Raw genomic sequence first — 26570 nt, forward strand, 5'->3', positions numbered from 1 at the left:
CAACTTGGTGCTGTCCAGATGTGTTGGACCACAAGTCTTAGAATTCCCACCCAGGACAGCCTGTGGTTCTCCAAGTTACGTAAATGGCCCACATTGAAGAAGACTGAGTTAAGGAAAGAGACTGAGACACTAACATGGTGGTCACATATTTACTTGGGAATAAGCCTTGTGAGAAGTTAAAAGAATTGGATTTCTACTAGTCAAAAATGGCCAAGTTTGGAAAGGGTAAAGATTACTAGGGTACATTATATAGGCACATTTTGTCTGGGTTCATATTTCCATGGAAGTTGAAGGTTTAGCAGTTATATTCACACAACATGCTAAATTTGACCCATGTTACTCTTGGTTAAGTCTTTGGTCTGTACAAAACCCAGCCCATTTGATTAGTAACAATTGGAGGAGTTATGGATAAAAGATTGGGTCAAATGATGCTCTTTATACAAACGTGGGATGAAAAATTGCTATGAAGATCCTTGTCAGGATTGATTTGAGAACAACATAACTTGTTCAGCTTTGACTAAAGCTGTGAAATGTAATTCTTTTTTGGTTTTGTGGTGTAAACTTATCTGCTTCATATAAGCTAGAGACACTAATTTCATGTGAAAGCCACGTAAGATTACAGTTATAAGCACATATATTTAGAACTATGTTTCTCTCTCATAAATGGGATCTTTGTGCTACCACTGTGCTTGCCTAGGAATTTTGGACGTTGAAACCAATGAGATACTGAAGAATGCCATCTGTCTGTTTGGAGCAGGACAATGTGATGGTGGAGAAAGAAATCATAAATTTGTATGGCTTCTCACACTTTTTATAGTAAACAGCTGCAGTCTTCATACTTACATCAGTGCTAATATGCACACCTATAATTCCAGGTTCTGCCCTATCACATGCGTATAACCACCTCCACTGTACTTTAGTTTGCTGCTTGAACAGCATATTTCATGAAGCGAAAAGCTTTGTACCTTCCCATGCTCCCTTGCAGCGAATAAATCAGGTAGATTTATGAACTGTTTCTGCTTTCTTAAATGTGTTTGTGCATGCAAGCTAGACTATTGCGCCTTTGTTAGAAGCAGATCCATTTGTGCTTGATGCTCTGGTAGAAATAATATTTCACCTTAATTTTTAATACTGTTCTGTTGCAAATCGCAAGCATATTTTGTAGTGGTTGATGTTTAACTCCCAAGTAAAGCAACTAATGAAGTGGGATTTAAGGAGCACTGTAAAAACTACAGTAGCCTTGGAGGATGCTCATGTATTCCTTCTTTTGAATAGCATGGCTAATGAGTAGCTGTGACTGATTAATTTAGGGCTTAGTGCAGAGATCCCCATGTTTTTGGGGTGCTGAACACATTTGGAATGTTGAGGACATGTCCAAGGGATTTTTACAAAATAGTTAACATGGTGGATGGGGTGAGTCAGAACTTCCCTTATCAGAAGGCTAATGGGTGAGGTTGCTTCACATCACAGTCACATCACAGTTTAAAAAAAATGATCTGGAGCACGCATGAGTGTTCACATATCACTTGTTAGGAGTGCCTTAAAGCAGCTGCGCCTTGTCCTGGGTTGTTCTACGGCTGCCTTCTAGTTAGTTGAGGCCTGAACTGGTATGCATCATGAGTTGAGATGACATGCAAAGTCCTGAAGTTCAGCCCAAAGCTAACTAGTGACAGCTGTTTTGTAGCTGTGTAGGTTATGAGAAGCTTCAGTGGGCATATCCCATGCTTAACCATAAGTCTTGATAAGCGAAAGAAGCAAATTACCACTACACGTTTACTGTTTGCACACAGTACAAACTAAACATTTGCTTTTTGAAGGAGTTAGTCTCTTGAATATTTTCCTACAATTTTAATCCAGAATTGAGGCAGTGCTAAAATGCAGTCTGCTCTCTATTCTATTGCAACAGGTAGGCCTCCTCTCATATAATTTTAAAACATGAAAACTACCATGCTGTATTCTTTTACCTGGAAGTAAGTCTTACATAAGTAGACTTACTTCTGCATAAGCATGCATAGGAATCTATGAGAAGATTGCAATTCTATGTACGTTTATGAGGAAAAAAACCCTAAAGAGTGGATTTCATCTTTAAGTATATACACTGACAACAAAGGTCCGCATAGTTAAAGCAGCGGTGTTCCCCGTAGTAACATATGGCTGCGAGAGCTGGACCATAAGGAAGGCTGAGAGAAAGAAGAGAGATGCTTTTGAACTGTGATGCTGGAGGAAAATCCTGAGAGTGCCTTGGACTGCAAGGAGATCAAACCAGTCCATCCTCCAGGAAATAAAGCCAGACTGCTCGCTTGAGGGAATGATATTAAAGGCAAAACTGAAATACTTTGGCCACATAACGAGAAGACAGGACACCCTGGAGAAGGTGCTGATGCTAGGAAGAGTGGAGGGCAAAAGGAAGAGGGGCCGACCAAGGGCAAGGTGGATGGATGACATTCTAGAGGTGATGGACTTGACCTTGGGGGAGCTGGGGATGGCAACAACTAACAGGAAGCTCTGGTGTGGGCTGGTCCATGAGGTCACGAAGAGTCAGAAGCGACTAAACGAATAAACAACAACAGGCTGGATATAAATTGTCTTGCTTTAGTAGTCAAGAACTATTTTTTTAAGCTGAACCTTGCATTGAAACTTAGTCTCTGTGTCTCTGGCATGATGTTAAAAAAAGAACAGTAATTGTCTTGACACCTATATTTTAATAGCTATTAAAACCCCATCTCCCTTTTCTCATCCTATAGAAGCTGAGTCAGAACCTGTAGTTAGGAACGATGCAGCGGGGAGAAGCATTTGCCTTCTACCCAGCCGGACAAAGGGGTGTCAGGAGGTCCAGCCTGGATGATGGTAGTCTATTGTATCTTTTATTGAGGAAAGCTGGAGGAAAGATGCCAGCGGTGTTTTAAATCCTCCTCCTCCCTACTTTGTAACATCACATCTGTCAAGATAAGTGGTACACATGATACACATGAATATGAGAGCACTTGGCAGAAGAAAGGGCCACAGGAGGACAAGATTATGATCATAGAGTAAATGAGGCTTCTTTCAGGAGAAGCCACCTTTTGCCCTTACTCAGCAGAACACTACATGGTGAGAGCATTGAGTGCAGTAGGGTGCATAGGTTTGGTCATCATACTAAGCCATGCTCTGCTCTGTTGGTCTTGGCTTGACATATTAAGGATGAAGCCAGCCAACACAGTGCTATTTGGCTTTGTGTTCCCCTAAAGATTTGAAGGAAGCATAATAATTATGGCTAGGGAAGCCTCTGTCTGCCCACAAAGCATTTTCGATCTCTGTACTAACAGCATCAGCATTAATCTTCTCCATGTGCAGATCCATGGCTACAGAACAGGGGCATTCATTGGTTGGCCTGTATTTAATTAGCTAAAGTGGCAAGATGTGTGAGAAATGCTTTGTCAGCAGCACAAGGACCCTTGGGATGCACGGTAGAAGCTAACTGGCAGGTAGTGCTTCCTGTGTATATCTTACAGCTTTCCTTTGATAACCCAAGTTTCAATAAGCGTTTCACATGGTTACAAGCAGAAGATGATTAGAATCTGCATGAGGGATTTGGTATCCAGTTTAAATTCTCTTTTGTCTTTTAAAAAATGTGAGAAGGGGGACCTAGAGTCTGAGAAAAAAATAAAGGGCATTTTGAAGCTCCATCAATTTGCCCATGCTTACTAAAAGCCTGGCATGTACAGACCTCTTGTGTAGCTTTTTATTGCTGCTGCTCTCCTAACAATGCATGTATCATACTTGCAACCTGCAAAGCTATATTTCATTAGTATATACACATGCTGTAGGCCCAAGGCCCTCACATTCAGTTCTCTGCATAGTTAAAAGAATTATTTGCCAGGGAATAGGATCAACATTTGCCCAACAGGACCCTCTCTCAGTTACAGTAAGTACCGAAGCATGGAGAACAAAATCATAACTAGCTGTGATGCAGTGAATCCTCTCATCAGCTGACGTGACAAAAGGCAGTAAGTTTGTACTGTACTTAACTCTGGAAGGCACAATCCAGATTATTTTATATAAAATCATTTCTTCTTCAGCTGAAAAAGCTTCCAGGAACGGTCTTCAGATTGCTAAAAAGAAGCTGTTCTTGTTGTTAGACTTGTAATGTAAAAAGACATGCAGAAAAGGAGAAAAGAAGGGAATGGAAAAGGAAAACTAGATGGTTGAGATACCAGTTCTTTGTGTGTGTGCGTGTATTCAGTTTTCATATCTGAACACAGCTCCCACAACTTTTTGTTGTTGCATCTTTACATTCTGCAAACTGTAGATGACATTTGAGAGCAAGGCTTGCTTTGCTCTGCCTAGTGGTACTGCTGGCCCAGATTAGATTCTTTTTGAAAAAAGATATTGGCAAGTCAATTCTGAGAAAAGGGTATCACTTCTGACTAAAGTCCCAGCCCTTCTCCTTAGGCATGCAGTCACAGATGCAGCATCACTGCTGTCAGCAAATAAATGAATCAATTATTCATCTAAGAAAACTCACGTCCACAGAAAACCCTACCATCTAGAAGAGCTGATCTGGTCTACACTTGCAACAGAATTACACTGTAGAGAGAGGGTAATTTTTTCTCAGAAAAAGATCGTAGTTCCACACCAGAAGAAACCTAGCAGGGAAAAAGGGTGGCTAGACTGGACTTGAAGTTGTGCTAATTTTCTAAATGCAGGGAGTTGTATGTAATGCAAACAACTCGCACCACCACAACGCCTTTGCAGTCTTTTAAATCTAAGTTTCAAAACTCTTATCCCACTGCTTGAAGGATGGCTATCCATTCTGCTGCTAGCCCCCCCCCCCTCCAATGCTACCTCCATAGATTTGGCTTGAGCGGGGAAAACGAGAAGGTTCATCTTTACTTCAGTAGATTTAAGTAGCTCAATAGGACCCTAACCCCACAATATGAAGCGGACATGCAATTAATACACATTAAACCTGGGATTGGCTTGAAAAGATTTCATAATATCAGTGGATAGGTAAACAGGTTTGGAGCCTCCTTTCCTGAAACAAAAATATACACATTTAACCAGCCCTCTCCACTCTGGTGCCCTCCAAATATGTTGGACTACAGCTTTCACAAAACCTGAGATATTAAGTTAATGGTTGCTTTAAAAAAAAAAAATCAGGACTGAGCTTAAGAGCAACTGGAAGCCAGGTGTCAAGGCTGAGAAAATAAACCAGGAAAGTTAAGCCAATCAAAAAATTAAACCCGGAAAAAGGAAAAATACTGCTTCCCCTGCCCTCCCCAGTGAAAAATCTTTTATTTTTTCTTTTGGAAGCCAACAACAAAGTTGAGCAAATGAAATCCCCCATTGTGGAAATTTCCTTCCGCCTACGATTCCCACCATTCCCCGGTAGGATTGCAGTTCTGACTGATCGGAAGTGCAGTCTGGCACATCTCCTTGACTGCCTGTAGAGATGCTCCAAAGAGCTGCAAGGATGTTGCACGGCTGCGATCGCACCAACACACAAAGCCAAGCGAATGCAGCGCCGGGGGGCTTGTTATGCTCATGGCCAAAACTGAAGCTGCCTGTTCTTCCGGCACAGTGGATTTCTCAGAGGGATTCTAGAATAATCCTTGGGGATTAGCCATGAGGGTATATGGCCCCGACCTGTTCCCTCATTTCTCCCCCTTCCATTTCCAGAGCAGAAGTCCCTGTCCCATACAGTACCTGTTGCTGGAAGCTGAGCAGGGGCCATCTGTTCCCTGGGGGAGTGCTGGCGCAGCAGTCAGGCACACTGAGCAGCCCTGCTACGCGAAGGACAAGCTCCTGATTTAATCCACCCAGCAGCTGCCAAGATTTTATGTTTCTTAGTCACAGACACGGGAACTGCTTCAACAAGATCTCTAGTGAGTACTTTTCAAATGGGGCTATGTGAAAACTTTAGGAGCTTTCAGCCTTCTGCGGTTAAAATGGATTCCTTAAAGCTTTTGGACTGGATCTGGGCCTACTTCCATCTGTTGCGGTGCGTTGATGCTGAAGAACACAGAATGACTATCCACAAAAACATCCGCAACCTAAACTGAGTCTTCAAATGTCTACTCCAGTTTCCACACTGTGCGAAGCTTTAATGTGATTTGGTGTGAAAACCACCATTGCAGTTTCTAAATCATGTTTTAGGACTTAGTGTGATGTGCGAATCCAGTCAACTACTCCTTATACAATAAACTGTGCCTTACATAAACAATGGATTGAGTGGAATGTGTGAACTCAGCCATCGTTTGGGCAACTGATATTTGAAAGTAACCTGTACTCACCAAAGGCACCCCTACAGTGTCTGTCCTAACTGAACAATGAAACTTAAAGGTGAAGGAAAACCAAATCTTTTTAGACCAGACCTGTTTTAACTTGAATCTGCAGCCCCTCAGGACTAGGAAGGTCAGGACTTGCAGGATGGTGTTGCTCAGATGAGCTTGCTCAGTGGAACACATGTGCCATGTCAGGTGGCAGCTACCAGGATGGCAAGTTAGAATAGGGAAACAGGAGGCTCAGTGGAACACATGTGCCATGTCAGGTGGCAGCTACCAGGATGGCAAGTTAGAATAGGGAAACAGGAGGCAAAATATGGGTTTGTGGGACAGCACGCCTGGGTTGAAGAAATAGAACCTAATTTTATTCCTCTGGCCCACTGCCCAATAAGGTAGCATGAATGCCAATTTCTTCTACATTAATAATTTTGTATTAAATAGCAAGCTAAGCCATCAAGGACTTCAGAAGAAAGTTGCAGCATTGACAAGCATGCACCGTGGTCTGCTGCTTGGTCTTTTGCATTGTCCTCTCCAGGAATTTAATTGCTGTGCTTGGTGATGTTCAGATGTGCTGGATTATAATTCCCATTGGCCATACATGGAGATTATGAGAGTTGTTGCCCAGCATATCCAGCATACATTTGTGGGGATGGGGGAGGGGCTGTTTCATGTTTTTCTTTCTGCCAGTAAAATGTATTTCTTTTCTATCCCACCTTTATTATTTTTATAAATAACTCAAGGTGGTGACCATACCTAATACCCCTTCCTCCTCCTATTTTCCCCACAACAACCCTGTGTGGTGAGGTGGGCTGAGAGAGCATTGAAGTGAATAGCATGAGGGGGGAGATTTTCTACCATTCACTAACCTAAGTATTCTTTGTCAGAAGCCTCTGGATGCTGAGAATATGAAGTAATTCAGCATGGGATTTGTTCACATGCCCTGAGGGGCATGCCTCTGTCTGTATACATGCAAGTAATACATGACCCCAGTCATCTCTTTCCAGAGTAAAAATGAACTAGAATTAGAATCAAGAAGTGAAAATGGATTGATAGTACTGTAGATAAAAATGGATTCACCTGTTCTTTTCAGTTTCACTTTTTTCAGAACTTCATTATGGCCTGCTTCTACATCAGTGGTAGAGTTGTGTTCTTCACCTGAAATAACCTTTCATTGAGTTCCATCTATTTATTATAACCAGGTGAGAAAAGGATGACAGTATGCAGCAACATGTCCTTTATGCAGATATTTTTATAGCAATTCAGAGCTGCAAAAGAATATGTGCATGGCTCTTAGGATAAAATTGGCCCAAGAAACCCAAGACAGGGACCTTTGGCAGCATCTTGCCTTGGGATGATTTTACACTTTTTGGAGGACACAGCACATTTATCACCAACATAATTGCTTTGGGCTCAGACTTGCTGATGTGCTGATAAGCAATGATGCCTTAATGGGAAACCCGTAAGATGGTCATTGGGAGGTCCCCTGGAGTGGCAGTGCTGGTCAGCAATACAAATACAAGGCAATGCAGAAAGAAGATAAAAAGAGTGAGTCTTAGTCTGAATAATGTATTATAATCTAGTACATTATTAATTGGTGGAAATCTGGTAGGCCTACATAATTGAACACATGAGATTCCTAACAATGATCTTACCTGAATATTGAAACCATGAGCTATGAGTTATCAGTCAAAATGATCTCCTGCTGCTTTTGTTCATGGCCTGAACATGAAGGAAGGAAAAGTGCTGAATGGGAAATTTCTCTGGGTATGTGTTGGTGATAAGGGACTGCTCAAGGGGCTCGAGGGGGCAGAAGGTTCAAAATTTGCAAGGCTGCCTAATGCCAATAATTCTCCAGTTACTGCTGATCAAACAAGCTGGAAATCAGCTTCCAACTTGGTGGGGGAATTCTCATATCCTCCTCCTTGCTGCCTAGTTGCACATATCATCCTCAGCATTAATTTTCTAAATACCGCAAGAGGCAGGCTCAATTTAGATACCAACTTATTTCCAAGGCTTGCTATTTAAAAAAAAAATTGGCATCTTGGCTGTCTTCCTTTCCCTGGGAAGTTCAGCACACAGGACCCCGACATCATTAATATCCTAACAGACACAATAATCTGGAAAAATGATGTGCTTAGTGACAGTTAGGCATTCTACTGTGCTTCCTACATGCTCATTCCTGTTCTGTCTGTCACACGCCTCCCTTTGGAAGACAGAGATTTAATTCTAAGCAATCAAGATCTCTTTAGTCCTTAATGGTTTCTCCACTTTGTTCTAAAAGCCTTCCTTGAGCTTTGCACTTTTATAGGCAAAGACTGCCTTTAGCTCAGTTTTGTCCCCTCGCAAGAACCATCTGGGCACAAACAAGCACCTTTCAAACTTCCCTGGCTGCTTAACACTCCAGCAAAAATTTCATCCTGCATTCCCCTGCCAAACTTTGGATTTTTGAACTTTCCTCCATTTCCTGGAGACAATCTGGCACTCATCCAGATTTTGGAATTCAGGTTGTCTATTGCCTGCTTTCTGTGCCTCCCCTTTACTTAGAAATAGACTTGAATATATTTAACCCTGGTCTCTTTTTCCTGGGTTACAGGAACCTGCAGTCTATCAGAACAGTTGTAATTCCATCTACCCCAACTACTGCCTATAAAAAGTGGCAGAGACATCCCGGAATGCCAGACAAATATATTTTGCAACATAATCCGCTGAACTGGAGATGGGGGGATTGAACCTTGATACAGTGCTCTATCACTGACCCTTCTGCCATTATGCAGGGCACCTTCAGACTCTTGCACATTGGCACCAGGGCAATTTCAAAACATCTGACAGCTGAACTCCTGGGCTCTGTCTTGGAACAAGACTTGCCTTGCTAAAAGCTCTTCTCACAGTGCTGGCTTATTTGGAGTACTTTAAAGGGAACCTGCGAGGCAGCGGTCTTAGGCTTGAAATGGACAAGAACACACACAGAAATATGCATACCCACAGAAAGCTGGATCCAGATTCAGTCATATCTGAAATTGATGGGACTTTAGCTAGACATGACTAAAATCCCAGTAATTTTAATAGTCTCTATGCGAGCATACATCAAGATCCAGCTCACTGGGCACCGCCATTATAGTAGCTAGCCCAGTGCCATCTATGCTGATTAACACACCTGCAGCTGCTGCAAAAATCTCTATAATTGCAGCAGACTTTGGAAACTTCTGGGATCTTCAGTAGACAAAACCTGGGCTGTATCACTGATCTAGGGACTTTCTTTAGTACAAAGGGGACAGCGCTGTGAGCCATCCCCTTCTCTCTCAGAAGAATTCTAACTTTCCGCTCTCCTTGGCCTACCAGGACAACTAATATTGCAGTAGTTTACTTCCTTGAAATGGACAAAGCCCTGCAGCTCCTCTCAGGACAGAGGTGCTTAACTTGCGTATGCATGAAATTCCCAGCACCGTATCTGGTTCTACTGCAGCATGCCACATTTGCACCTCCAATTCGGTGGGAAAATAGCTGATTTTGGGTGGCTCCTTTGGCGGGTTTGGGATGATTCTAATGATGGGAATGGGAGTGTGTAGCCAAGCGTTTCCATTCCTTCAAACACCCAGATTTGAATGCAAATGGGCCAAAGTTTACTGAATTCCAGCACAAAGACCCAAAAGAGATTGGATGATGTTTTTACTGGAAGATCCAGAAGATACCAGGTTCTCTCAAAGGGGAGAAACATCCCTCGGTTTGAGAGGTATTTTTTAATAGCTGTTTCTAGATTTTCCTTCTCTGCACCCTTTCAGCCCATCTTTTTATCCTTCTAGCACAGCTCCAAAATAAGTTTCTCCCACTCCAAAGTTGTTAGCTCTGCAGTACTTGTATTCAGTTGCCCTCAATGATTATCTCCAACCAGGGAAATTATTACAGTTATGCCCTAATTAAAATTGTGCTCCCAGTCACTTCTTCATTTCTATGAAATTCCTGCCAATTTAAGTATTTTTTGGCCTTGGGTTGGTCATCAACTGGACTCTTCAAGAAATTAGTTTCTACATTCTTCAGAAGAGGAGAAAATACAGCGTGATTTGCCATATTCTCCACATTTACCCTTGATGTCGCAGGCATTAAAACTTCAAAGTCAATGGCCCACAAGCTATTTGGTGAGCCCCACCAAAAAGAATCCTTTAATATATAGCAATAATGAAACAAGATACACGAAAGTCAACAGAGCTGTCAGCACTTGGACACAGGGACTCCCTGGCTCAGGAAACCTGGCCACAAACAATGGCTTGATTCTTCACAGACAGACCACATTTGGGACCTCTTCACCACCATCCCAAATGCAATCTTAACCAAAGTAGGTTCCTGGGCAGGATGGAGGGGAATGGAAGGCCAACACACACACATTTTTAAACTTACTTTTTGGATTTGTCTCGTTGCCACTTAATTTCTGGGGCTCGGGATTAAAATGAGTAAAATCTCAGCATCCAGATCCTCCTTTGGTGGGATGCCATCATGTTAAATGCAAGGGGCAGGCCCCAGCTATGGCTAAAAGCATCACATCTCTGGATGGTGTACTCTGTCCCATGTGGAATGGTCTATATTACAATCTAGGAAGCTTATGCACATTTATACAGAGGACTTTTGCCCCAAGCCTGGGGAGCCCCGTGAGACTATACAACAAGAGTGATGAGTTTTTAAAACATTTCTTTCCCATCCCTCCCACCCTTGTTTCCTCCCACCCCCACTTTTTGTTTCCTTTAGTGTTTCTACATTATGTACATTGTTGTGCTTGTAGATGGATCCATCAACCGATGGAGACAATCTGTCAGGCTGTGTCTGAGGAACTGTCAGTTCTTTCAGTCAGAGATGCATTTCTCCACTTTGCAGTCAATGGGGAAGAAAGGGGATCATTTCCTAGCTTGAACTCTTCCAGGGTCCTTCTGTAGGGAACAACTTCCTTTTGAAAAGAGTGTGTGGGTGGGCTGATCTGGATTTTGGGTTGCTCTCACCACATCCATGATGCTGGAAGCTGCTAGGATGAACTGCTGCTCTGTCCATATCAAGGCTGAGGAGAATCGACAGGTAGAACTAGCTCATGGGGAGGAGGGCTCCAGATCCAGGGAGATGTAAGAGCAGACAAGCTTCATCTACTTTTTCCAGATGTAGCAGAGCTTTGATGTTCCTTGGAGTTTGTTCTTTAAAATCCATGAGGAAAGTGGATAAAGTGTGAGGTGTTAATTTCATTCCATAGCTTCAGATGACCAGACTGACTTACTCCTCCCAAGATATCAAGAATGATGCACATGAAGGGAGTTGTCAGTTCTACTAAAATTTCAGAAGGCTATCCAGATGCATTTCTCCCTTTCCTGACTGCAGGTTTGTAGGAGATATCTTGGAATATTATTAGAAATAAGACAGTGCCCTGTAGCTGATCTGGCCTAAGCAACATGATAAAAACCCATTTTTCAAGAACAGTCCCAATCAGCAGCAGCACCATCTCTCCTGGCCTGGAAGGATTTCCCAAAACAAGTAAAGCAAGCATTCCTAGTGTCCATGGGAGCCCTTTTTTAGACAAGAAGCAATCCTAGCAAAAGGAGATGGCTGCCTGGCCAAAGTCCCTCAGGCTGATTCATTAGCAGGACTTCATGGCCACCACTGGGATGCAAGGCAAGGTCTCTCTCTTGATGAGAGCCTCGGAAGCTATGGGATGGATTGTGAGTGAAAGTGTGTGTGTGTGTGTGACAGAGAGAGAGATTGCGTACATGGTGGGTGGAGCATGACGCCTGTGTTCCATATGGGGTGGCTTCAATTGTTCTCAAACAATGAGAGCAGATCATCGTTGCTATTATTGGGAAGGTCAGGGGGCCCCAAGTAGGACAGCAGCTCATCTGGGTTCGTCAGCTCAGGAAGAAGCTGAGGACAAGACAGAAAGAATCAAAGTTATCTGCCAGCTCGGAGATGGCAAATGAAAGAACATCACAAACGTGACTAGGCTGCAGGATCAAAAAAACATTCAATCAGAGAATGATACGGAGAAAAAGGACATTGAAGTCTTAGGTGAGAGGCCTGGAGGAAGATGGTGACTACCCACAGAGTAGAATTCTGAGGGCATCACATTCTAACAGCCAGGCTGAGACTTCTTGCCCTTGTGGTTCACCTTTTCTAATGGAGACATTTTTATATGAATTCTAGGGCTGAGCCTTCAACCCCAACATAATCAATGTTTAAATCAAAGCCATTTTTCTGCCTTGACTGTCTGATACAGATCTGTCTGCCACTGAGAGTGACAAAGCAAAACACATTAAACTAGCAAGCCTGCAGGATGGGTCTCTCTGTGCTGGAATGCCCTCTTCAAAGGACACACCTAGTTCTTGCTTCTGTTTTCTGGCAAAAGGTGAAGACGACTGCCTTCTGTTGGACAAGTTAGCAGGATTAGAATGCCGTAGTGTTTCTCATCTGGCGACATTGCTGCAAATGTCCTGTGAATTGTCGTCTTTTCGATTCTTATATGCCTGATTTTATTATTTGACCTGTATTTTAAATTGTATGCAATTATATTAAAAGCCCATGGCTGAAAAGAAGACATAAATTATTAAACAGGCCAAGCCATAACCATTTCAGTGTTGCCCCAAAGCTGTAGGGAAAGTTCTCGGCACTCCCAGGGGCACCTCCTAAGCAGAATACCGCTGTCCTACCTTCCAGAACAGAACGCATCTAGCCGTACAGTTTTCCTGGTGGCTCACAGAATACCAGCACAAGAAGGAACAAGGCTTCCAAAAGCAAACAAAGTCTCTGAGATCCCACTGCTGTCGAACTAGAATGAATGTGGCGGCTGAGCCTAAGGAGACAACCCTCACTGCCCAACATACACATCCAGGGAATTTTATGGGGGAGAGAAGAGAAAATGATTCGGGGTATGGGAGATGGGGTTATTCTTCCTTGTACTGCATTCCATCTGAGCTGAAAAGCGTAGAACCACAGAGTTGAAAGGGGCCTTGTAGGCCATCAAGTCCAATATCCCCAGAGCAAGGAAGTCGTTAGGAACAGGCACAGTGTTACGTGCATGAACCATTCTCTTCATAGAGCAGGTGGTTTAAGGTAAGTGTCTGAATCAAAATGAATGGGTTGGCTTTCTCCATATCCAGAATAAAATGAGGTGCCTGTTCTAGATATAAACCCAAGCCTGATTGCTCAAGGCAGAAGTGCTAGTGGTAGGGGGCTAAGAGTGGGAAAAAGCCAAGGACATTGATAGCAGTGGCTGAATGGAGGGGGAGAAAGGGAAGGGAGTGCATTGGGCAGATGGGGGGCGGGGATGCACAGACCAATGGGTTTTGCGAGGCTGGGAGCCTATTCCTTACAGTTGAGACCACCACAGTAAGAAATAGGTGCCCAGGCCAGTCTATTATTTATTTATCTATTTATTATTCAAATTTTGCTACCCCCCATCTCCCCCAAAAGGGGGACTCTATTAGTGTCTAATAGACACTAATAGACTCTTTCACTAATTTCACTATTAGTGAAAGCCATGGGGAGGGAAGGAAGAGAAGACACTGGGTAGATCAGGGGATGGACTGGTGGATCGAGGAGAGGGAAGAAAGAGAGAACTACACACCAGCCTTGCCCTAACTATCCCATAAAATCATGGTGTCCCCTGTGCAAGCACTGAGTCATGTCTGACCCTTTGGGGGGATGCTGATTTCGCAACGTTTTCTTGGCAGACTATAGAGCAGGGTGGTTTGCCATTGTCTTCCCCAGCAAGCTGGGTACTTGTTTCCCCGACCTCGGAAGGATGGAAGTTGACCTGAGCCAGCTACCCGAGGGAGAATCCAGATTCTGCTAGGATTGAACTCAGGTTGTGGGGAGAGCTTCGGTTGCAATACTGCCGCCTACCACTCTGCGTCACACAAGGCTAAAAAATCACAGTAGGAGTTCTCTAGATTTCCTTTGGCCAAAACCTTGAACAATCCAAGATTCTGGGCATTGTAGCTGGTCCAAAACAATTTGGCAGAACTTCTGGAAGGCAATGGTTTGTTCTGGTAGGCACAGTACTGCCTTTGACCCCCAAGCTCTAGGTTCACAACCCCAAATAATGGGAGGAACAAGCCAGCTCCACAGCAACTGTCTGGAGAAGCGAGCAAAATGAGGCTACCTCTTTCCATCAGAGAACTGACAGAGTCAGCTGTCTGGTCTTCACATGGGTTGAGTGTCCTAACTTCTGGATTCCACAAATTGTCTAATGGCCAGCCCCTAAACCTTCAGGCAAGACCATGGACAGAGAGAGGGATCTGGAAAGGCCAATGAGGATGCTTTTAGTACTCTGGTCAAATGTCTAACTAGGGCTGACCAGAGAAGGAACAGAGGGAGGAAATAAAGGTTAATTGGTGAAGCTCAGTCAAAGCAGATTTGGGCAGTAGGGTATGACTACAAGCAGAGCTGAGTATGTGAAGGGCAAGAAGGCTGGGTGGAAGATTCAGGCCCTGGACAAACCTTCCTGGGGGCCTGATTTAAGAGCCACAGTTTTCCAGGAGACACACAGGGCAGAGAGGAACCAGCCCTTTTCTTGGCTGACAGGCTCCAGACGCTGGCTGGTGGGATTGATCCAGCCTTTCTCCTCTGGTGCCTGCAGGGGCTCTCTCCCCCATCACAGCTTCATTCTGCCTCTGAAGCGATGAAGGAACTGCTGTGGCAGCAATTTGAGGAAGCTGCCACTGATGCAGCCTGGCGGTGAAGAGGCAGCCAAGGTAGTTCTAGCATTCTGGCTCTGGGATATGGCAGTTTGGGCCCAACGTGGTGGCAAGAATGACTGTTATAAGAGAGCAGGTCTCAGGCAAGAAAGGATATCTAGGAGGTGCTCTTTGGAGGAAAACGGAGACAGAACAAGGAGGGGAAGGAGGTTGATGGCGCAAACACCCAAGAACCTGGAAATTAAGCAGCGTGCACAAAGTTGGGGTGGGCAAACAAGCCCCCAGCCCTTTTCTGCTTCCCAAGGTGCCTCTTAAAATGGGCAGAACTGAATTTTACAGAGTTTTATTTTGTACTGGGGTGTGATTTTAGGTGCAAAACAGATCTTGTACAGACCTAAGATGCTCATTTCATTCCTTACTCTGCTCCCCCAAGCAGGCTGATTTTTGTGGAAGCCTCTACAGTACCCATTTTGAGTCCTAACCTTCCCCACCAGCCCCTGTGATTTGCACAGTCCCCATCCAATGGACACTGGCCTTGGCCCCTTCCCTCCACCTCGCGGGCCACTCGGAGACCTTCTGAGGTTCAGCTGCCTTGGGGTGCCAACCCGGCTTGGTTCCTACACTTAGGCAAAGCCGGGGAGAAAGGCAGATTGGGGCTTCCGGCATACCCCAAAATTGGGGTGGGAAGGCGAGCCTGGGAAGAGCAGCACCACGCGACTTACATCAAGGGAAGGCTCAGGCCCTTCCACTGGCCCAGGTGGTGCTCCCATCCCAGGACCAGGGTTGAAAGGGAGTTCCCCTCCGTGCGCTTGGCCTCCGGTGCCCGACTGTCCCACCGGCTGGCGCGATGGTGGGGGTGGGGGTGGATTCCGGTGATGGAGCTGTGGCTGTGGTGGCGCCGGCTGCTGTGGTGGTGGCTGCTGCCCTGGCTGGTTGCTGAGGCTGGGGTTGTTTAGGCCCTGCTGCACGGGATTGTGTGAGGAAGGGTCCATCCTGCTTGATGGAGGCATCTGCAATCACAAAAGAAGAAAACGAAACCACTGAGAAACAACAGTTCAGGGGGGCGGGCAGAGCTGCAAACATGGGAGAACTTCACAATCCCACGTCCTTTTGTCTGGTGAAGACACCTTCGTCCCCAAACGTGCCACCTTCCCACCCTGTGCACTGGCCAAGGGGAGCGTGTTCCCACATGGCGCTAAGCCGTACTTTTCGCTGGATGGGCTGGGTCTGTGTGCTGGGCTAAACTTTCTCATGGCCATCTTGGATTTTATATTTTGTTTGTTATATTTTACATTTTATATTTTCTACTTATTTCTACTCTACTGTATAATGAATTTTTATTCTTTTATTTATTATTATAAGCCGCCCAGAGTCGTCATTGAACGAGATTGGGCAGTGGATAAATTAAATAAACGATCAACGGCAACAGGTTTGGTCCCCTCACCCCACCAACCCAAATCCACGTTCTCAGAGCAAACCACGAATCCAGCCGCAGACGTGCCTTGAGTCAGCCACCAGGGTGGTGGTGCAAGTGATCTAGGCTTCGTCTTCCTGACTTTGGGATGCTGTGCATCGGGGATTCGATTCCTGCACTGCAGAGATTTATTTTTGGTTCTGTTGCAGCACCTTGTTCTGACTGGGAGATGCTTTCATCCATTATATTAAAAAGGTGCACTCACTCTCTCTCTCTCTGTCTGTCTCTCTCTCACACACACACACTTTGGTCCAGGAAATGTTTACCTAGCACTTCTTTCAGCATCAAACAGCTTCAGTATTTTTGTCACCTGAAAGAGGAACTGTTTAATTCCAAATGATTCTAAGCTCTCTGGCAGAGGCGTGATTTTCTGGCAGAAAGCACCTTCCCCCAGAGATAATCTGACAGGGACCCCATGCTGATGAAGTAAACAGTCCCCTTCTTTCCCTTCTCGCTCAGTGGGCTGCCTGAAATTAAATTCCACTCAAAATTGCATGGTGTAGGCTGAGGATTGCCGGTAGCACAAACCTGCTCTTCTTAAGGGCCTATTTTAACAGACTTTTAACGCAAGGCTTCTTTTATACATTGAATCATTTGAATCTTTTGGTGATTTTGTTTTTGGTTTATTGGTTTGCTTCATTATTCATTTCTTCACCCTGGAATCCCACTCAAAGGAAATCTGTTGGTGACACAAGTAGCAGAAGTGGCCAAGAAGGACAATTCGTGCGATGCAAAATGTGGTTCTGCTGCATTTCTGCATGACAGTGTTGGGAATTAGCTGCTTGGCAAGAACTGACATCACGCATCAGAGTGGGCGATGTGCCACTTCTCAAGGCTTGCTTTCAGCAGTGCTGGGATCCGGCCACACCCAGCACCTCTGAAAAGTCCGAGTCTGGACTGGCTTTCAGCTTTAGCATCTGCTGAGGTTGAATTACCCAGCCGATACCTCACTTCGCACACCCTGCAGGGGTAAAGCCTAAGCCCAACAAATCTCGAAGTTCTTTGATGCCTCCTTGACTGGGAGGTGGGCAGAAGAGAAAGGTTGTAGCTGTTGGCACAGGGCTCCCTTGGAAGGCAAATGTTCATTCTCTCTAGAAAGGCCTGGGGAATCGTCCAGCTTGAAACCCCGTAGATTTGCTGCCAGTCATTGCAGGCAGTAACTGGGAAGGTGGACTGACATTTCAGATTCTTTGTAAGGCACCTTCCTATGCTCCTGTGAATCCAGGGCTACTGGGCAGCTGGCTGAATTTTGGCTGGATTCTTCTTTTGAAATTGATGGTACTTCCCTCTTACACAGGGCAGGGCAGGTACCTTATGATAATGGAGCTAAGGGAAGGGAAACCCTTAGTGTGGAAAAAAAGGAAGACTGGGACATTTTCTTCTCTCCATCATGTATGGTAAGGCTGGAGATCAGCCAACCAAAACTATTCGGCGGTTGATTCAGAGCAGACAAAGGTGGCACAGAGGAGGATTTTATAGCATTTGTTGCTTTACATGCTAAAAGGAGAGTCAATAAACTCAGAGATGCACCATATGCTCATGGCTGGGAGGGGCACACTTTTGTAAGGTATTAATGTATAATAGTCACTGAAGAGCAAAAGTATGTTGGTGTGTTGTGTGCATAACAGCTGACTTCTTATATAGGTATTTGCTGGGGAAGACAAGGGGTTAAGTAATTAATGTCACACATATCACATCACTGTGCAAATGACACTTATGTGACTGATGCAAATTATGCAGTTTTCTCATTTGTGTGATGACATCATGGCCCAAATTACATCACTGAGCCTTCTAATAGACACTTATGACTTCCTACCAAGATGGCACATAGATTTTGGATTAGAGGGGCCAACAGTCTCTCCTGGCCTGGGTCTTCCTGTGTATTTATGCTTATACAACTCTTCTCTTAGGCCATAGCAAGGTCAGTTTCACCAAAATAACATTTTTAGGAAGGGGGAAATGCCCCACTAATCTCTTCTAGTTGCTTTAACACCAAACCTTTAGCATCAATTCTTCATCTCCTCCTGACACATCTAATTTTAATCCATTTTCACAAGGCTATGAGGAATAAACCTTGTAGGTGTATGTGGGCTCTTAAAAGTTCAACAGCAGTTTTCTCCAGGCTAGGATTCCCCAGGTGTTGGACTACAACTCCCATTCATGGCCATGCTGGTAGGGGTGATGGGAGTTACAACCCACACACATTTCAAGGAATGGATTGAGGATGGATGTTCCACAACAAGAAGCTCGGAGCTAAGATCAGATGCTCTTCCTTTCTGCAAAAACAGATTGGAATGGGCAATGCCTTGTGTTTTCTTTTTTCTTTGTTTTTAAGGTCTCGCGCAGCACAGCAAGCTGGCTGATAATCCATGCCTTGCTGACTCCCTAGAGATCTCTCTGTTGATGTTCTCTTGGGGATTCTCCTGGTAAGCTTGGGAAAAACTGTATGATTACAGGGTGAAAATGCATCATTTGTTCAGCTGGCCCTATAATACCTCCTGGTGGCTAATACAGAGAATCACCCAAAGAATCCTGTCCTGTTCTTGCTTTCACATAGGTAAAGGTAAAGGTTTCCCTTGACGTAAAGTCCAGTCGTGTCCGACTCTAGGGGGCGGTGCTCATCTCCGTTTCAAAGCCTTGGAGCCGGCGTTGTCCATAGGACACTTCCGGGTCATGTGGCCAGCATGACTCACGGAACGCCGTTACCTTCCCGCCGAAGCGGTACCAATTAATCTACTCACATTTGCATGTTTTCGAACTGCTTGGTGTGCAGGAGCTGGGATGGGCAACGGGAGCTCACCCCTGCTTTCACATGCTGGTGGCTAAATGCACGACTGTCATATGAGTTTTATGAAAATCACTGCTTCGTAGCCAGAAGCTTTAGAAATGAAGGCTTACCAACTGATTGTGGTATCACTCGTGAGGTTTTTATGAACAGTTTTAAAATGGGTCAGTAGAATGCCTCCAAAGGCATCATTTGCAGTCAAACTTTCCAGATTTAAGAAACCACCAAAATCTTTCACAGATCCACAGGGCAAGTTCTGGAAGCTCACTGCCTGTGGAATCCATTAAAATCCAATGCTAGGACTGATCCGTCATGAGGAGGAATGGGAGAGGAATCTACAGTATGTAATTGTTCAAGAAGACTAAGAGGGACTTAAGCTACTGATTGAAGATCCCAGGAGGAACAGCAGCCGTCGACCCCCACCCCCTGGTAACTGCCACCTCCCAATCCTTTCCAGTAGGAAGTTCTTGCTGACCTGTCCAGGGATGGAAGGAACAGTTGGCTTTTCAGGGGTCAGCAGGCTGCCCGGAATGTCAGACTGATAGGAGATCGGAGGAGGCCCAGGGTTGAATTCATTTAATGTCGGGGTGCCAGGGTTCACAGTAGGGAATGAATCTGGGAAAGTTCCAGAAAAGCTTGAATCTGAAACAACAGCAGCAGCAACACTAGTAGGGAAAAAGAAATTATCTGCCAGAAAAGGCTCTTGAGGTACATATAGTAGGTCATGAGAATGAATATTAGTTCTATTTTTTCTCTTTTTCAGATATAACAGTCTAGGTAGGTAGGGCAGGGACTTGGCAAATAATCAACATCATCATATAATCAATATCTTCGTATCAATCCCTTGCAACCCTTAAGCAGCATTTCTATGCATATCTTGTTTCCTGATGACCCAAATGCAACACTCCTATCTCTCAATGGTTATCATGCTCCATGCACCAGAGAGGTCTGAAAGAGGGACCTCTCTCTTGGAGGAGAAGACCCTACCCATCAAGAACTGGGCCTTTTCCCCCCATGGCTCAGAGGCGTACTCACTTTGGCTGGTGTAGTCACTGCTGCCACCGCCAGCAGAAGAGGGTTGCAAAGCTCCAAATGGGGAGGGGCCCGGTCCCAGGGCTGCGATCATCTCCATGACGCTGGGCATCACCATGTGGGTGGGGCTCATGGTGCGGCAACGCTTCAGCACGGGCCCATCCTGTTCTTCCTTGATGTGGATGTCGGGCTTGATCGGGACAGGCTTCCAGCTGCACGTTGGGTCAATGGTGATCTCTTCGTATTCAGAGCTGGGTAAATGGGGTGTTTGCACGTGACACTCAACAATGGTGTTCACACATGGTGGAGTTATGCATTCACACAGTTATTCACATGTCATAAAGCATGCTGTGTTGAGCAGGGGGTTGGACTCAGTGGCCTACACGGCCCCTTCCAACCCTAGGACTTTAGGCATCTATACAGGATTTCTTGATCATGTCCTGGTGACCTTGAACTGCCTACAGGACTTGCCAGGCTTTATCTTTCATTATTGCCAGCCTTGTTCGGCTATGAGGCCATTGCCTGGCCCACAGGGAGGAAAAGTCAAAATAGAACGGGAAAACAAACAAACCAACAGAATCCAAAAGAGTTCTAAAAAAGAAAATCCCTAAGTGACACTAAGGTGGTGGTTAGCTGCTGATAACTAGTGGTAAAATGCCCCATGAAAATTTGGGGGGCTTGATGTTGAGGGGGTTCCACAGGCTACCAGCTGACATTTCTGAGGCTACAAGGATTGTCACCCATGTTCTTGGCAATCCATGAGAAGTCAATTTGCTCACCAAGAGACATTCTTTCATTTGGAATAATACAAGACAGAATGCAGTGCACCACTTGTATTATTCTTGATTGAGAAAGAATGCTTGTCAAGTAAGCTGAGTACTGTTGTACTATTATGCCAACAATAGTTCATAGGAGTACTACTGTTACTCCACCCAGGAACAAGCTCTAGTGTGTTCCATGAACTTCCTTGGAGAAGTGTTTTTTTCTACCAACACTGTTATAAGAAATACAAGCCTGGTTATGGTATGGGAATTCAAATGAGGAATTGGGCCCCTAGAGGAAATACCTAATAAAACAAGAGTGCCAGCAGCATGGAATAATATTGTGCTGCATTTTGCTATAAAGGAATGATCTGGTTTCCCTTCAACCTTAGCCCCCTCCCCTCGAGTGTGTTACAGTAGTCCAGATGTGATGGAACCAGTTCAGTACTGGTCACAGCTGATGTGCTAAGCACTCAAGCTCCTGAATGAAAAGGATATCTATCAGGTAAATAATTGTACAACTGGCTCCTTGTCAATGTCACAGTCCAGGCACAATGCAATATGGAGGACCTTTCCTAGGCTACAATCCTAATCTTTCACTGGGAGGACAACCCCTTCCCGAACAGCCTGCTTTAACTGTAGTGTGGCCATCCCCATTCAGCCCCTTTTTGAACCCATCCAATGCAACATTCAAGGTGCAATCGGGTTGGAGGTGGCCTAGCCCTGTCTCCTGCAATTCTCAAATTGCTTGTGATTATGATTTGATTATGATTAATTGCCAAAGTTTCCTGGGGTGGCTTTTTGGGAGGGGGAGAGGGGGAGGGAAAGATGTGGAAGGAGGCCAAGTGAAGGGAAAAATACTTCTAAATGTTTGTTATTCTTTTCTCATTGACTGTCCCAATCGCTTTGCAAGCACATTTCTCTCAGAGAGAAGTGAACTTGGCTCTTGCTCCCCTGAAATAAGATATGAAGTTAACAGACAACAAGGTGCAGCCAGTTCAGATGTGGTTCAGCTACCATGCAGAGAAGAATGGACAGTTTGGGTTTTGGTTCTAATTCAGATCTGCTCAAAGTGAATATTAATGATGCCATCTCCCTTAGTTTTGTTTTGATGACTACTGATATTTCCTTCAAGGCACAAAAAGCAAGTACATGTTGACCCCTTCCCCTTCGGTAACCCATAATAACCTTTCAGCACCCCTGTGGGGATGGATTGCTGCTCTATGGCTTCCCATGCAGGAACCTGAACCCCCGTTTGCCTTTGTTTTGGGTTGAGACTGGCACTTTATTCGGTCTTCTTCTCAAAGTGCTTCTTCCTAAGATCTGCAGGTCTCTCTCTTTCTGACCACCCCCCCACCCCCACAACAACTTAGTACCCTTCAGGGATACTATTTCTATTTCTCTTCTAATATACTAAATTTCATCTAATCTCAAACATCGAAGTGGAAGTTTCTCTAAACTGGGGTGGGTGGATTATAGTCCTTGTCTGCCCCTTGGTGGCCATAAAATAGCATCGCCACAGCTGGCTTATCCTCAGTTGCCTTTTGTACAAGAGTGAAAAAGCAGCAAATCCAAGAGACTTACTTTTGAATGTAAATCAGGATCCCCAACATGTACTGGTCCACTTCAAGTCCTTCCAACAAGGCTGTTTTACTGAGAGGAAGAAGAAGAAACAAGTGTGGGAGAGTCACCATACGCAACGCTCTGCTGTGGTGCAGCTGGAAAATTTCAAACTCTAAACTTAATGGTCTTACTGGGAGCGGAGGTGGGGTGGGGTGTTCCTTTTGGCTGTGGAAGATTTTAAAAGTAAAAATAAAGCAAACTCTCTGAGTACATAGTCATCCAGACACCTGATCATAATTTAAAAACATAACTAGACAACCCGTGACCCGCTGGGTCATTGTTTCTGTGATATTTCCTTACAAGATTCCTCAATGCCTCCAACAATGGAAGAGTTCTTAAAAATGCAGGGAGATATTCAGAGATGTATCTCCCTTGAAAATAGCCCATGTCATTCATATTGAACTGTACAGCATAGTCAAACATCAGGAGTTGACCACAGGAAATGTTTTATGACATTTTGTATTATGTTTTATGACACTTTTTATATCATAAAATGTTTCATAAAATTTCAGTTCCATGGGAATCATGGGTCCTGGATTTTGGATGCATTCTGTAAGTTAACTCATTCGAGGTACCTTGGTTCAAAAATTGTTACCCTACGATGCACCGTTTTGCCCAGTTGAGGGTTACAAAGTATCAAACAGTCACAAGAGTTTTAGTAGTATATAGATAATAGGACAAGGATGCTCTGCCAAGCGAAGTCTGCCCCTTGGGCCCTTGTCAGGAGGGTGCAGTCCAGCCCAGGAATTAATGCTGGGTCTATGTGCTGCCATCCTTTAAGTGCTTGGTTAGGGATTTGGTGAGCAACTCCTGACTTCACCCCCATGGCCCTGTGCCAGCTGTACCACTGAAGAACAATGGAGGGAGAACTACTGCTTTCAGATCGTGCTTCTGAGCTTCCCAGCCCAGGATTACCTGGCTGGTCACAACAAGAAGCTACAGAAAATGCTTCAGAGGCTTTATCTGGTACACTGTTTTCCTAACAATGGTCTGTTCTTGCATTTAATGACCAAAGTGTCTTTGACAAATGCCACAGCCCCCTCAAATGTGGATGCTCACTTGCAAACAGGACATCTCCACGTCCCCCTTTCACAGTTTAGCTGCAAATAGGATTCCAAGTCGAAGCACTGCACAGAGAAACAAAAACCAGAAATCAGTTGGGCAAAAGACATCAGAAAACAACTCCGAAGACTGGAGACAAGGGCAACCGTCCAATCTTGGGAAAAGATACCTCTACTGGATCCCTTACAAGCTTTCCCTTCCAAAGGGGATCACGACTGGGATTTCTTCCTCTGTCCCCTTTAACAGCTTTCCTCCCTTTTCTAGCATATACCAAGTTAATGGTCAACCAGCAGTTAACCGTCCTTGTTGCAGAGCTCTGCTTCCACCTCCTCCATTAGTGAGAGGATGGGAAGACACGGGAAGTGAGCAGAGACTCACCTGTATGTGCCTGCAGTCATGACCCCTTGCAGGAAGCTGGATTCTCCGAAAAGTAATGGGGCACTTCAGAGACACCTTAATGGCGGTCTGCTCCACACCATCTTCCCCATTTGGACCAGGAGTCCCAGGGATTGTGCCGCTGCTAAAGTTTCGTTTGACTAAGTATGGAGAGGGAAAATGGTGTCAATGCAGACAGGGAGCTCCTCTGTTAGTGGGATGGGAGGACTGATGGCCAGCAGACTTGGAAGAGTGTTGAGATCAAGACACAGAAGGCCTTTTCTTGTCCTTTATCATCCTGGCTTTTCCTGCCTCTACCAAATTGCCCATAGTCCAACCCTATGTATTCCAACCCCAGCTCACAACAGTAAGAGCCTCCTACAGCAGATGTTCTGTGCATCAGGGGATCCCCATAATCAATTCCACTTCTCTGGTTACTCCAACAATGCGGCCCTCCTTACTAAGCAAAGTTCTCGAAGTGGCTTCCACAGGTGCATTTGGATGGGACCTTCTCTCAACCTGCTGCCCTCCAGATGCAATGGATCTGAACTCCCACAATTAACAGCCAAGCTGTCTGAGGATGATAGGAGTTAAATATTTGAAAGGCACATAACTGGCCTTAGCACCCAAGGTGTGCTAAGCAAGAGTTCAACAAGCATTAACAATCAGGCCCAATGAGGAATGGTCACCTTCCTCCCCCCCTCTTCCATCATAGCATGAAAGCAAGATACTTCTGTCTCAGACTAAACTCAGTGGGTAATCTTAACTACAGTTAGTTTAAACCCATATGGCTTGGAGTTGGTTTGCTGTACTACTTTACATTAAAGTTAATAAATGTTAGTGGTTGAGATGGGACAATGAATAGCAATTAATAAAAACTGTAAGTGAATGTTTCTCAACTCTTCCATGCAGCTGGGCCAGGGAAGGAGAGGACAATGCAACATCCTGAGATTTGGTGCTGCTTGTTTCATAATTCTGGGCTAGGGCTCAGATCAGCCTTCTGCAATCTGGGCATCCTCCAGAGGCATGCAGGGCCAATGTGGAATTAAGTCAAAACATCTGGAGAACATCCTAGCTGGGGAGGACAGACTTTATCACATCACACAGATGATAGCTAGTAACAGAAGCACAGACTCTACATCCTTCTCTCTGGTCTTCAGACCAGCCTTTTCTAATCTGGCATAGTCAGAGTGGTCGGATTCCCATAGGGCAAACTCCAATGACATACAGGCAGCATAAGTCATGGAAACTTCTGCATTTCCCCCTTCTCCTCCTGGGCCATGCGCTTGTGAAGCAGCTGTTCCATTGCTATGCATCTCTGGCCCCAGCATAATGGAGCTCTAGAGGAATCCTGCTTATGGCTTTTTCTCCCCTGAAGGACCAGGCAAGACAGTCCTGGCTCTTTAGCCAGAATTTACAGGTGGGGGTGGATGCAGAAGAGCATATACTCACTTTTGGTGATGCAGTGCTCGGCCGGCAGCAGCCTCTTCTTAATCAAGCCTTGCAAAACGGACCGTACCGAAGGCCTGTGCACCAATTGCAGGACAAAAAGGTGGGACTAAAATGAAGAAAGAAGAGAAGTCACCACATGGAGGGCTAAACACTTACCTGTATTACATGACAAAGTGGAGAGAAAAAGGCGCTTCTGCTCCCACAGTATTTGAACCCAGGGACCAATCAATGAAAACAGAGTGACAAGCTATTCCAGATACACAGAGGGAAACAGTACCACATGTAGCACACAACTGACTTAAGAATTTGCTGCTGCAAGGAGTGACAAATGTAGCTTAGTTGGCTTAAAATGGAGGAAAAGTCCCTTTTTTCCTGGACTTCCTGCACCTGTGTGGGTTTAGAGGCAGAATTCACCCAGGCAAGGGTAGGCAGGACCACCTTCCCCCACCTGGTGCCCTCTGAGTGTGCTGGGACTGCAATCTGTAGAATTCTGTGTCCTGAAAGAATCTGGGAGTTGCAGTCTCCACCCACCCAATAGACCTCAAATTGGAAAAAGCTGGTACAGGAATTTTTGGAATTAGGACAACTGGCAGTGGGGCACTAGGTGGACATCTGCTATGAAGCAGACTGTAGTACCAATGTCCTTCACAGTAGAACAGAGGCACAGAGAAGCTGATCCCCTCACCCTAAGGACCAGAGATCGCTCCCAAACAAACAGAAGCCAAACTTACACAGCAGCAAGCCGTGACTGTGATCTGGATGGTGTTCCTGCCAGGCTGGCACACCTGCTTTAGGTAGAGGGGCTTGTGTGAAGTCTTGTTGTCTCCCCGCTCGATAGTCAAAGGAGTGGCATTCACGCTGACCTGGACTGAGGCTGGCCAGTTGGTGTTCATTTGTCGGTCCTCATGATGGTAGCACTTAAACTGCAGCTCTAAGTCAGGCCTGAGAAGCAGGGAGGAACCGTAAAATGCCTTTTTAAAGAAAACATACACAGCGCCTTGGAAAAAGCAGGGAAACCAAGGGGATAAGAACCTTGCAACGGTACAAAACTCTGGTATGTTCCCTTGTCCCACCGTTTTTTGG

The 26570-nt window shown here is 45.0% G+C and overlaps 1 protein-coding gene across 1 annotated transcript in view; it reads right to left on the reverse strand.

The window, feature by feature from the left end:
• Positions 1-10374: 10374 nt before the first annotated feature.
• The window catches only part of ZMIZ2 (zinc finger MIZ-type containing 2), an 82649-nt gene continuing 66453 nt past the window's right edge, over positions 10375-26570 (reverse strand). The window contains exons 11-19 of the mRNA XM_063311397.1: positions 26219-26429; positions 25488-25593; positions 24039-24196; positions 23658-23725; positions 22560-22628; positions 20218-20465; positions 19658-19824; positions 15646-15933; positions 10375-12152 (exon numbers count right to left, since the gene is read on the reverse strand). Of these exons, the coding sequence (XP_063167467.1) occupies positions 12045-12152; positions 15646-15933; positions 19658-19824; positions 20218-20465; positions 22560-22628; positions 23658-23725; positions 24039-24196; positions 25488-25593; positions 26219-26429 (1423 nt within the window). The 3' untranslated portion in view covers positions 10375-12044. The remainder of the gene's footprint in view (positions 12153-15645; positions 15934-19657; positions 19825-20217; positions 20466-22559; positions 22629-23657; positions 23726-24038; positions 24197-25487; positions 25594-26218; positions 26430-26570) is intronic.

The sequence above is a fragment of the Candoia aspera genome, chromosome 9, assembly GCF_035149785.1.
Source record: "Candoia aspera isolate rCanAsp1 chromosome 9, rCanAsp1.hap2, whole genome shotgun sequence".
NCBI classification, from domain to species: Eukaryota; Metazoa; Chordata; class Lepidosauria; order Squamata; family Boidae; genus Candoia; species Candoia aspera.